Raw genomic sequence first — 12093 nt, forward strand, 5'->3', positions numbered from 1 at the left:
AGGGAGGGAGAGAGAGAGAGGGAGAGGAAGAGAGGGAGAGGGGGAGAGAGAGACAGAGAGGGGGGAGGAGGGAGAGAGGGAAAGAGGGAGGGGGAGTGGGGGTACCAAGGAACCCAATGCATCATGCTCTACCACTAAGCCACACCCCCAGCCTCCAGAACTCATGTTTAAGGTGATGTTGGCATGTGAGAGAGTGAGGCTATGTCCAGATATCCCCTAATTCTGTAGGGCAGGATCTTCAGGATCTTATGAAAGATTGGGCAAAGTGAGTTGGAAGCTGTGCCCTCTTGAGATTCTGTTTGAAACCATGGGCACACATGGGCTGTTGAACGGATATTTTAAAAGGCATAAGTGCTGCTCTTGTGGAGCCGCACACCTGAAAATCCACAATCTCAGATCTCCTGAGGCTGAATCAAGAGAGTGGCGAGCTTGAGGCCAGCCTGGTCTGCACAGCCTGGGCTACCACAGTGAGTCTTTGTTTCAAAGAAAAACAAACGAACAAGGATAGAAAAGCAGGCTCGGTTGGTAAAAAGTCTGCTGTATAAGCATGAGGTCTTGAATTTGAAGCACCAGTTCCCATGTGAAAAGCCAGGCTCAGTGTTGGATGCCCAGAACTCAGACTTCAGAGGCAGAGAAGCCCAGAGCTCACTGGCTAACTAGGTTAGCCAAATTGGAAAGTTCCAGGTTCGGTGAGAGACCTTGTCTCAAAAAATAATGTGGAAAGTGATTGAGGAAGACTTACCAGCTACTGACCTTAGTCTCCACACACATGCATGCACACACACACGAGATGAGCTTTTATGCAAGACACATCCTCTGCCACTCTAGCCCCAGGGGATCTGACGCCTTCTTTTTATCTCTGCTGGTACCAGGCCCATATGTGAGGCACACACATACACGCAAGACACTCGTAGTACACAAAATCATAAATCTAAAAAGAAAGAAAGGCAGGAGGGGAGAGATTAGAACCCACACAGATCTCCCTGGCTGCTGGTGACGTCTCGTGATGGGTCCTTCTAATTGGACAGCCTAAGGGAGGTGGGCCTGGACGAAGCTGTGGAACCCTATTTGTGAAGCAGGTACTAGGGCCTCAGGGTGGATTAGGATCTGTTGGAGGAAAGAGTGACCGAAGCCTTCAGCAACAGACATCCTGGCATCTAGACCTGTTTTCACTTTTTCGTGCAGGTGGAGTTCTACTTCCTGTCCCAGTACGTGTCACCGGCCGACTCCCCATTCCGCCACATTTTCCTAGGCCAAGGCGACCACACTTTGGGTGCCCTGGTGGATCACCTGCGGATGCTGCGCTCCGATGGCTCAGGAGCCGCCTCTTCCGGGTCGACACCAGGTCTGGGCTTCCAGGAGAGTCGCTTCCGGCGCCAGCTGGCGCTGCTCACGTGGACGCTGCAGGGGGCAGCCAACGCCCTCAGTGGCGACGTTTGGAACATCGACAATAACTTTTGAAGCCAGAAGCCCTCAGACCCTCCTTTCTCCCTGTTTGAGTGGTGCAGGCAAAGGAGGTGCCTGAGATTGCGACCTATCCTCCTCAACACCTTTGGTCCTGCAAGGCTCGTGAGCCATATTTTCTCAGTGTGGCTGTCATGCCGCTGCTTATCCACAAAGCGGCTTTCTTCCCAACACAGGCCCTCCATCTTCAGGAGCAAAGTTCCCCATATCTAGAGACTCTCTAGACGCTGGGATCTGATCAGCTCTTAGCGGGCGAGATGGATAGCGTCATTATCTTGTGACACATGGGCAGTATGTGGGCGGCCCAGGGGGATTAGATGTCAATAAACCAATTGTAACCTCTGCTGTCCATAAGCTTTTTAGCTTCCTCTTCATGCCATACCCACTCCTCATATCCACCTTGAGACTAGGAAAGAAGGAACAGAAGGCACCTGACAGCAAGCTTGCAAGATGCTACCCACGTGGGAAAAATAACTGTTCTAGTGTCTAAGAAAACTGCCTAAAGATAATGGATAGGAGGAGGTAGGGTGGTGGGGATAATGCATCAGGAATGGGTGATTGCTGCCACACCTGGCGATCTGAGTTCAATCCCCAAGACCCACATGGCGAATGGAGAGAACCAGTTCCCACAAGTTTTCCTATATCCTCCAAATGTGTGCCCATAAATGCACAAATAGATAAATGTTTAAAAACAAAAAACAAAGTGGCTCTGGGGGCTGGAGAGATGGCTCAGCGGTTAAGAGCACTGACGGGTCTTCCGAAGGTCCTGAGTTCAAATCCTAGCAACCACATGGTGGCTCACAGCCATCCGTAATGAGATCTGACGCCCTCTTCTGGTGTGTCTGAAGACAGCTACAGTGTATTACACCACCAGAGAGAGTGGAGCCGGAGCGGGCCGTCCTGAGTTCAATTCCCAGCAGCCACACACATGTTGGCTCACGGCCATCTGTACAGCTACAGTGTACTCATACACATAAAATAAATAAATAAATCTTAAAAAAAAAAAAAAAGTGGCTCTGTGGTTAAGAGCACTGGATGCCATTCCAGAAGACACTGGTTCGATTTCTAGCACACACATGGCTACTTACAACACTCTGTAACTCCAGTTGATGGGGATCAGAGGGCCAGTTCTGGTGTCCATAGGCACTGCATGCATGTAGTGCACAGACATAAAAGCAGACAAAATACCCATACATGTAAAATAAAAACAAATTAAAAAATAGTTTAAGTTATAAATTAAAGAACAAATAAAAAATTAATGCCTTTAATTCCATCACTGGGCTGGGGGCGTTGGAGTGGATACATAGTAAGTTCTAGGGTAGCCAGTACTATGTTGTGAGAATTCCCTCCCCCCCCCAACACACACAGAAAGATGGGGGGGGGGGAACAACCTTGCCGGGCAGTGGTGGCGCATGCCTTTAATCACAGCCCTTGGGAGGCAGAGGCAGGCGGATTTCTGAGTTCGAGGCCAGCCTGGTCTACAGAGTGAGTTCCAGGACAGCCAGGGCTACACAAAGAAACTTTGTCTCAAAAACAAACAAAAACAAAAACAAAAAAAGAAAAAAGAAAAAAACAACTGTGATGTTCTGAGCACATGGTGGGAGGGAAAAAGCTAACTCCTGCAGGATTGCATGCTCATGCATGGGTAAGCAGGTGTACACACACACCAAATAAATGGTTTTTAAAAAAGACTTTTTTTTTTAATGAAGAGTAAGGTGGACAGCTGCTGAGAAACAATGCCCGAGCTTAACTACTGACATGCACATGCACACACACGCATTCACAAACACAGTGTTAATTGCTGACATGCACATGCACACACACACAGTGTTAACTGCTGACATGCACATGCACACACATGTACTCACACACAGTGTGAACTGCTATAAGACTGGTCACATACCTCTTAGGTTGATCCTATCATCTCTGGGATCCCACTATGGCCAGCCTTTGCCCAGTGAGGATGGAGACCTCCACGAGTGGGCTATAGGTAAGGAGATTTTTTAAGTGATGGTATTTCTTTCTCTTTGTATTTAAAATTTTAATTTATTGCATTTTTATTATACATACATATATATGTATAATATATATGTAATATATATTACATATATATCACATATATATAATATATATGTATATATACCACAGCCCATGTGTGGAGGATAACTTGTAGGAGGCAGTTTTCTCTTCCATCATGTGGGTCTCTAGAATAGAAGTCAGGTCACTAGGCTTGGTGGCAGGTGTCTTGACTAGCTAAGCTACTTCCCCCTCCCCTTCTCTTCTCCTCCCCCTCCCCTTTCTCTTACACAGACACACACATCTGTTTTGAGGTGAGTTCTCACTATGTAGCCCCAGCTGTCCTGGAACTCACTCTGTAGATCAGTCTGACCTCAAACTCAGAAATTCACCTGCTTCTGCCTCCTGGAATTAAAGGCATGCGCCACCATACCTGGCCTTTTCTTTTCTTTCCTTTTCTTGTCTTTTCTTCTGAAGACAAAGAAGGGTTCATGGTGTAGCCCAAGCTGGCCTTAAACTCAAGATCCTACTGGCCTAACTTCCTAAGTGATAGCGTTACAGAGTGTATTGTTAGGTAGAGGATCTTTACTGTGAACTTAAAATGAAGAACTGACCAAGCATGCTAGCACCTGCCAGGCAGAATGGGATTTTTATGCTATTCATACATTTTTATTTTTATTTTTTTATTTTTTATATTTTTGTTTTTCCGAGACAGGGTTTCTCTGTGTAGCCCTGGCTGTCCTGGAACTCACTCTGTAGACCAGGCTGGCCTCGAACTCAGAAATTCGCCTGCCTCTGCCTCCCAATTGCTGGGATTAAAAGCGTGCGCCATCACCACCCGGCTATTTATAAATTTTTAAAAGATGTATTTGTTTCTATTTTATTTATATGAGTGCATGTATGTAGGTGCACCCACTATATGCCCAGGGATTCCGAAGAAGGTGACAGATTCCCTGGAACTGGAGTTATAGATGGTTGTGAACCACCATGTGGATGCTGGGAACCAGGCCCTGGTGTTCTGCAAGAGCACCAAGTGCTCTTAACCACTACGTCATCTGTGTGGCCCCAAAAGAAAAAAAAGTAAAAGAAAACAAAAGACCCATCAGTAGGCATGGTGTTGCATCTCTTACATTCCAGGCAGATCTCTATGAGTTCAAGGCCAGGCTGATCTACAAAGCTACAAAGTGAGACTCTATCTCAAAACAAAACAAAACAAAACAAAAGTTCCAAACCAAGACTACATAGTAGGACCCTGTTTTGAAAAATACCACTGAGAAGCAGAGGCATTTCTGTTAGTGGTTAAGAGTACCTACTGTTCTCTTTCAGGAAATGTGAATTAGATCCCCAGTACCCACGCCTGGTGGTTCACCACTGCCTATAACTCTAGCTGGTGGGGTGTGGTGGTTGGAGTGAGCTGTCCTGGTGTTGAGTACTTGGTCTCTAGTTGATGGCTGTTTGTCACAGAGGTGTGTCACTGGGGTGGGATTTGGGATGACAAAGGACTGACATCATTCCAGTGTGCTTTCTGCTTCATGCTTGTGGTTCAAGATGGGAGCTTTCAGCTGCTGCTCCAGCCCCGTTACCTGCTCTGTCCGCTATGCCATCATGAGCTTTAACCCTCTAAAAGCATAAGCCCAAAATAAATGCTTTGTTTTATAAGTTGACTGGGTCACGGTGTTTTATTGCAGCAATAGAAAAGATGGGAGGTGGGGGGAATGAAGAGATGGCTCAGGGGTTAAGAGCATTGACTTGCTCTTCTAGAGGTCTTGAGTTCAATTCCCAGCAACCACATGGTGGCTCACAACCATCTGTAATGGGATCCGATGCCCTCTTCTGGTGTGTCTGAAGTAAATCTTTTTTAAAATAAGAAAAGATGAGAGGGGTGTCTGAGGCCTTCTTTTTGCCCCCATCATTACCCCCCCCACACACACACACATGTGGCACACACAAACAAATAATGAAATAAAAACCAATATTAAAATATTATTAATAGCCAGGCATGGTGGTATACATCTTTAATACCAACACTTGGGCAGGCTGATCTCTGGCTAGAGACTAGCCTGGCCTACAGAGTAAGTTCTAGGATAGCCAGGGATACACAGAGAAACCCTGTCTCAAAAAACCCAAAACCAAATCAAACCGAACAAAAAAACTGGAAGTAAATTAGAATACCAAAGAGAAGCCTTCCTGACCCCACTGTCAATAGGGACTTTCTACAGCAGACCCCGCTAGCATCATCAACCTGTGGCGAAACTCAACCCCACAGGTAACTTGGAAAGAGGGGTTGACAAGAGCTCCCCACCCCCATCTCCTGGCCCAGACTTTGGACTCATTCTATGTACTTTACAAGGCCATGCCCCAGAGCAGTCCACTGAGGGCACAGGAGAAACAAGAATTCGGGTGTGGAAACCAGAGAGATGGCTCAGGCAGTAAAGTGCTCATCATGTGCAAGCATGAAGACCTGGCTTAGATACCCAGCAGCCAAATGCAAACCTGGTTTCAGTGACTTAGGCCTGTGACCCCTTCCCTGGGGCAATGCAGGGAAAGACAATCTCCTGATGGACCTTGCTATGGACAGCCAGGGATACACAGAGAAATGATGCTGGACAACCAGCCTAGCCAAACCACCAAGCTCCAGATAAAACGGAGGGAGAGACTCCATCTCAAAAATAGGATGGTGGGAGCCAGCAAGATGGCTCAGTGGGTTAAAGGTGATGATTGCAGCCAAGCCCAAGGACCTGAGTTCAATCCCCGGGATCCACATAGTGAAAGGAGAGAGCAACTCCTACAAGTTATCTTCTGAGCTCCACACATACACTGTGGCACTTGTGTATGCTCTGTCCAAATAAATAAATGAATATGTAAATATATAAGTAAATAAGTGTAATTTTAAATAAAATAAAAAATAAGGCAGAGAGCAACTGAGAAGGTACCTGAGGTGACCTCTGGCCTCTGCATGCATGCACGCGCATACACAGAATACACACCTCCACACAGATGTGCAGAACATACACGCATGTTGCCAGGGTAATGTGAAAGTCCCAGAGCCCCCACAGCCAAGCTGGAGAAACTGGACATTCATCAGTGCAACAGACTGGATCTGCCCTGTGTTACCTTGCTGATTCTTGGTTGCAAATCGACCATCTGTCTGGTGTCCCCAGTTCCCCCTCCTCCACCCCTTCCCTGCCTCTGAAGGAGGGCAGGCAGACCAGAGGATGCCCCCTGAAGACCCTGTTTTCTGTCAGCTTCAGTCTCTACCACACAGTTAGAGTGAGATCATGTCAGGCCATTCCATTTCCCCCGTTCCCTGCAGGGGCCTTGGGGTTCCTGATCCATGGGAGCCGAGGTCACAAAGAAGAGCCAGCCTGGGGCTGGAAAGATGGCTTTAGCAGGTAAAGAGCTTTTACTGTTCTTTCCAGGGAGAAGGGTTCAGCTCCCGGTACTGCATAAGGCAGCTCACAACCACCTGTGACTCCAGTTTCAGGAGATCTGACATGACCTTCTGGCTTGGGTGAGTGTCTGCTTGCGAATGGCACACATACACACATACTCAGACTAACACAATACATATACATTTTTTTATAATTCTTTTTTTTTTCTTTTTGGTTTTTTGAGACAGGTTTCTCTGTGTAGCCCTGGCTGTCCTGGAACTCACTCTGTAGACCAGGCTGGCCTCAAACTCAGAAATCCACCTGCCTCTGCCTCCCAAGTGCTGGGATTAAAGGCATGCGCCACCATCGCCCGGCCATAATTAATTTTTTAAAAAGAGCCTAAAAACGATGAAGAGGGCTGAGTACGCAGCACAGTTGCTCTGGTGCTTGCCCACTGTGCACAGGATTCTGGGTTTCATCCTTAGTACCACATAAATGAGGGATATGGTGCTACATGCCTCTAATCCCAACACTTAGGAGCTGGAAGGAGAACTGGGGATTCCAGGTTACCCTCAGCTAGATAATGAGTAGAGGCTAGACTAGACTACATGAGATTATCTCGCAAAACAAAAACTGAACAAACAAAATGGGTCTGGGGTTGTCAAGATGATTCAGTGGGTAAAGGTGCTTGCCACCAAGCCGGATGACCTGAGTTTGATCTCTAGAACTGAGAGTAGAGGTTGGAGTCCCACAAACTGTCCTCTGACCTTCACTTGAAGGCCATGGCATGCTTGTGCCAACTCCCTTCCCCCAAAACCAAATAAATGTTTAAAACAATGACGACAAAGTAGGCATTTCCAAAAGCCTGAAAGAACTGATAGAATTCGAATCTATGTAAGAAGTGGGGAAGATCACAGGCTGTGGTCTGGGTAGTCCAGCAATGGCTGTCTCCTGGAGGGAAGACCAAGGATGGCCAAGGCTGGCTACCTCAGAAGGCCCAGTCTGGTGCTGGAGGCCTCGGGGATTCCTAGAGAGCTGCTGGCCTTCAGTCCATGCTGGAATCCCAAAGCATCGGGTTCCAGCCCCGTGCAGAAATGTCTCAGCAACAGGAAACATGAACATGCCAGAGACCACAGAGGCAAGCAGGTGATGAGCAAAAGCTTCCTTCCCCTGTGTCCTTTCATGTGGGCTTGTCACCAGGAGGTGTGGCCCAGATTAGGATGGGCTTTCTGGCCTCAAGTGATCCAATCAAGAAAACCCTTACAGACTGGCCCAGTTGTTTTAGTTGATTTCAGATATAGTCACAGTGACAACTAAGACGACAGCAGACTTGATTAGATGTTTCTTGTAGGCTAGGTATACTGGCTAAGGGCAGATTCCTGTTGTTCAAGGAAGGGATTTTGTTTTCAATCTTTTGTGGTGCTTAGATTGGAACCCAGGGTCTTAGGCATGCTGAAAATTGCCCAACTACTGAGCCACAGACCAGTTCTAATGGTGAGCATCTGTGTGTGTGTGGAGGGGGGGTGTGTGTCTGTGTGTGTGTGTGGTGTAATGGGGCAGGGTCCTTTTTTCTGCGGTAACAAGAACTGGACCTAGTGACTCACCCACACTATTGTTGAGCTACATCCTAACATAGGCCTGGCCAGTCTGAAACTATGTAGACCAGGTTGGCCCCAAATTCAGAGATCCACCTGCCTCTACCTGCACTGCACTGGGCCTACCCCTCCTTTTGCTTTTTATTTTGAGACAGGGTCTAACTAATTTGCCCACGCTGACCTTTAACTCTCCCTGGATGCCTGGGAATGGGAGTGAGAGGAACAAGAGGCTGCCTGGGAGTCAGGTGGGGGTTGGAGCAGTAGCACTGGAGAGATGGCTCAATGGTTAGTTAAGAACATTGGTTGTTCTTACAGACAACTAGGTTTAGTCCCCAGCAACAACATGGTAGTCCTTGGGCTGGTAAGATGGCTCAGTGGGTAAGAGCACTGACTGCTCTTCCAAAGGTCCTGAGTTCAAATCCCAGCAACCACATGGTAGCTCACAACCACCCATAATGAGAGCTGATACCCTCTTCTGGTGCAGCTGAAGACAGCTACAATGTACTTTAAATAAATAATAAATAAATCTTTAAAAAACAAACAAAGAAACAAATAAAACCATGGTAGTCCTCAACCACCTTTAAGTCCAGTTCCAGGGAATCCAATACTCTCTTCTGACCTCCGCAAGGCACCAGGCCTGTATGTAGTACACATACATACGTGTAAGCAAAAACACTCAGAGCCATAAAAAGAAATCCTTGGTGGTGGCGCAAGCCTTTAATCCCAGCACTTGGGAGGCAGAGGCAGGCGGATTTCTGAGTTCAAGGCCAGCCTGGTCTACAGAGTGAGTTCCAGGACAGCCAGGGCTACACAGAGAAACCCTATCTTGAAAAAACCAAAAAACAAAACAAAACAAAACAAAAAAAAAACCAAAAAAAGCAAAAAAACAAACAAAAAAAAAATTAAAAATGTAGGGAGGCGTAGGGAGACGATTCAGTCACTACTGCGCCTGCCACGAAATCATGAGGATGAGTTCAGATTCCCAGCATCCGTGCTGTCTTAGTTTCTTTCCTGTTGCTGTGATAAAAGACCCAGCCAAAAGCAACCTAGCTTTTGTTTGTTCTAGCTCACAGTTCAAGATGCCGGCCATCATGGAAGTGGAGGCAGCTTGGCACCAGCTGGTCATGTGGCATCTGCTCCAGGGAGGGAGTAACGTGTGCAGGTGCTCAGTTTCCACCCCTCCCCACCTCACTCACTCCTGGCCCAAACCCATGAAATGATGCAGCTGACACACAGGGCAGGCTGTCCCTCCCAGTTAACCTAATCAGTTAATCCTCCTCTGGATGCCCAGCAACCCATCTCCACCCTGAGTCTGGAATCTGTCAAGTCCATAATTAACGGTGTAGCTGCATGCACGTTTAATATCAGGGAGGTGGAGACAAGCAGACGCCTGGCTCACTGCTCCTAGCCAATCATTGAGAGCCCTGGACTCAAAAATGAAGACGGTAGGACTCACACTTGCCACCAAGTCTGATAACCTGAGCTCAGTACTTAGAATCCACAAGACAGAAGGAGAGAACCAACTCAGAAAGTTGTCTTCCGACCTCTGGTGTGCACACTTACATGCCAGTACATGCATGCAAATGCACACACATGTGCACTTGAAGACACACACACCATTAAAAAGAAAAAGTAAGAAGTTTGGGATAAGTATCCTATGTTCCTCATTTTGATTTTTAAAATTTATTTTATTCAACTTGGAAAATGAGTATAAATCCCTGGGTGTTTGTTGTGGGGGGGGGGGCTGACAATCAATGGATGGGTGGAAGGGAGGAGGAGGAGTAAGGTGCAGACATCACAGTGGTTGCCTTAGGTCCCTGCCTGCGAAGGGGAGGGTGGGTGAGCTGGGTTCGGCTAAGAGCTCAGGTCCGGAGGAACACCATGGTGAGGAGGCCTGAAGGTGGAAAAAGAAAGAGATTCCATGTAGGAGCCTTCCTCCGGAAGTGGGCCCCATGATCCTCTACCGTGCTCACCTAAGACGTAGGCTGCGACCAGTTTCTGTCCCAGGGACACATGCAGGACTTGAGGCAGCTGGCTGCCAAGTTCATCCTGAAGTGGCAGTAGCAGGAAGGCCACAGAGATGATGCCTGTCAGCAAGAAAAGCAGGAAGGAGCTGGTGGCCAGCGGCGGGGGGGCATCTGCAAAAGAAGGGAGATGAGCATTGGGGGCCCATGGTCTCTCAGGGAAGATGGAACTACTTTGTTTGTGGTTGATTCATATACTATGTATTTATTTAGGAACAGGGACTCACATGCATGTAGCCTAAGATGGCCACAAACTCATTATGTATCCAAGAATGGGTCTTGAATTTTTGATCCTCCTGTCTCCCCCTCCCAAGTGCTGGGATAACAGATGTGTAACACCATATCCAGCTTTGGTCATCTCTCGAGTGTGTATATGGATGAGTGGGTGGGTGGGTGGTGGTCCACGTGCACCTGTGTGCTGTGCACAGAGGCCACAAGTCCACCTCAGGCTGTCTAACTTGTGTGTGTGTGTGGTGGGTGGGTGAGTCCATGTGCACCTGTGTGTGTGTGGGGGGAGGGTGGTGAGTCCACGTGCACCTGTGTGCTGTGCACAGAGGCCACAAGTCCACCTCAGGCTGTCTAACTTGTGTTTGAGGAGCTGGGTCTCTCCGTGGAACCTGGACTTGTCGGTTAGACTGGCTGACTGCTGAGCCAGCACCAAGGATCTGCCTGTCTCTGCATCCTCAGAACTGGAATTACAAACACACGGCTACCATGTCATCAGTGCTGGGGACTGAGCTCTGGTCCTTGTTCTTATGCAGCAAACACTTTACTATCTCTGGACACTCTCATCTGGCTGTTTTTCTAAGTGTTACTATGTAGCCCAAGCTAGTTTTGAACCTGCAATCCTCCTTGCTTGCTTGCAAACCCCCATGTGCGGTGTTATTCCAGGCTTGTGCCATCGTGTCTTTGTGCTTACATTCTATTGCCCTCTAAGGGTATCCTGGGAATATTCTCCTCTCCTTGGCACCTCTGTCCTGAAGCTTAAAGAAGCTCTGTCCTCTGGTCCCCACTTCCTCCTGCCTTCCACACTATGTTCTCAGTGTCCTGGGCTGACAGGCAGGGGCCTCTGTATCTCTCATACCCAGCACACAAGAGCTGACTGCTCAGTATGGGTTTTTCATTGAACTGAACGTAGTTGGCACCTGATAAGTGCCACTGCAGTTGGAGCCGGAGAAGAGCTTGTCCCTCTGATTAGAAGCTAGGAACTAGGACACCTGCAATGCCTTATTCCTCTCACCTGAGAGAAAACCTCACCCAGGATCATCTACACACACACTCACACACACATACACACACTCACACAGTCACATACATACACACACTCACACACTCACATACATATACACACTCACACACTTACACACACTCACACACATACATACAACTCACACACACATACACACACTCACACATACTCACACTCACACATACACACATTCACACTCACACATACACACATTCACACACTCACACATACTCACACTCACACATACACACATTCACACTCACACACTCACATACTCACACACACACACACATACACACACACACTCACATACACATACACACACACACTCACATACACACACACATACACACACACACTCACATACACACACA

At 47.7% G+C, this 12093-nt stretch overlaps 2 protein-coding genes across 8 annotated transcripts in view; one reads left to right on the forward strand and one right to left on the reverse strand.

Moving 5' to 3' along the window:
- LOC116068599 (actin-like protein 6B) overlaps positions 1–1806 on the forward strand; it is a 32704-nt gene extending 30898 nt beyond the window's left edge. For all 5 annotated transcript variants that reach the window (XM_031338364.1, XM_031338365.1, XM_031338368.1 and 2 more), the window contains one exon: positions 1186–1806. In XM_031338364.1, the coding sequence (XP_031194224.1) occupies positions 1186–1461 (276 nt within the window). In that variant the 3' untranslated portion in view covers positions 1462–1806. The remainder of the gene's footprint in view (positions 1–1185) is intronic.
- An 8293-nt stretch (positions 1807–10099) lies between these two features.
- The window catches only part of Mospd3 (motile sperm domain containing 3), a 4087-nt gene continuing 2093 nt past the window's right edge, over positions 10100–12093 (reverse strand). For 2 of the 3 annotated variants that reach the window (XM_031338373.1, XM_031338372.1), the window contains 2 exons: positions 10420–10584; positions 10100–10340 (listed from right to left, as the gene is read on the reverse strand). In XM_031338373.1, coding sequence (XP_031194233.1) covers positions 10309–10340; positions 10420–10584 — 197 coding nt within the window. In that variant the 3' untranslated portion in view covers positions 10100–10308. The remainder of the gene's footprint in view (positions 10341–10419; positions 10585–12093) is intronic. The other variant, XM_031338374.1, reaches the window with a different exon arrangement.

This window comes from Mastomys coucha, unplaced genomic scaffold (genome assembly GCF_008632895.1).
Source record: "Mastomys coucha isolate ucsf_1 unplaced genomic scaffold, UCSF_Mcou_1 pScaffold22, whole genome shotgun sequence".
NCBI lineage: Eukaryota > Metazoa > Chordata > Mammalia > Rodentia > Muridae > Mastomys > Mastomys coucha.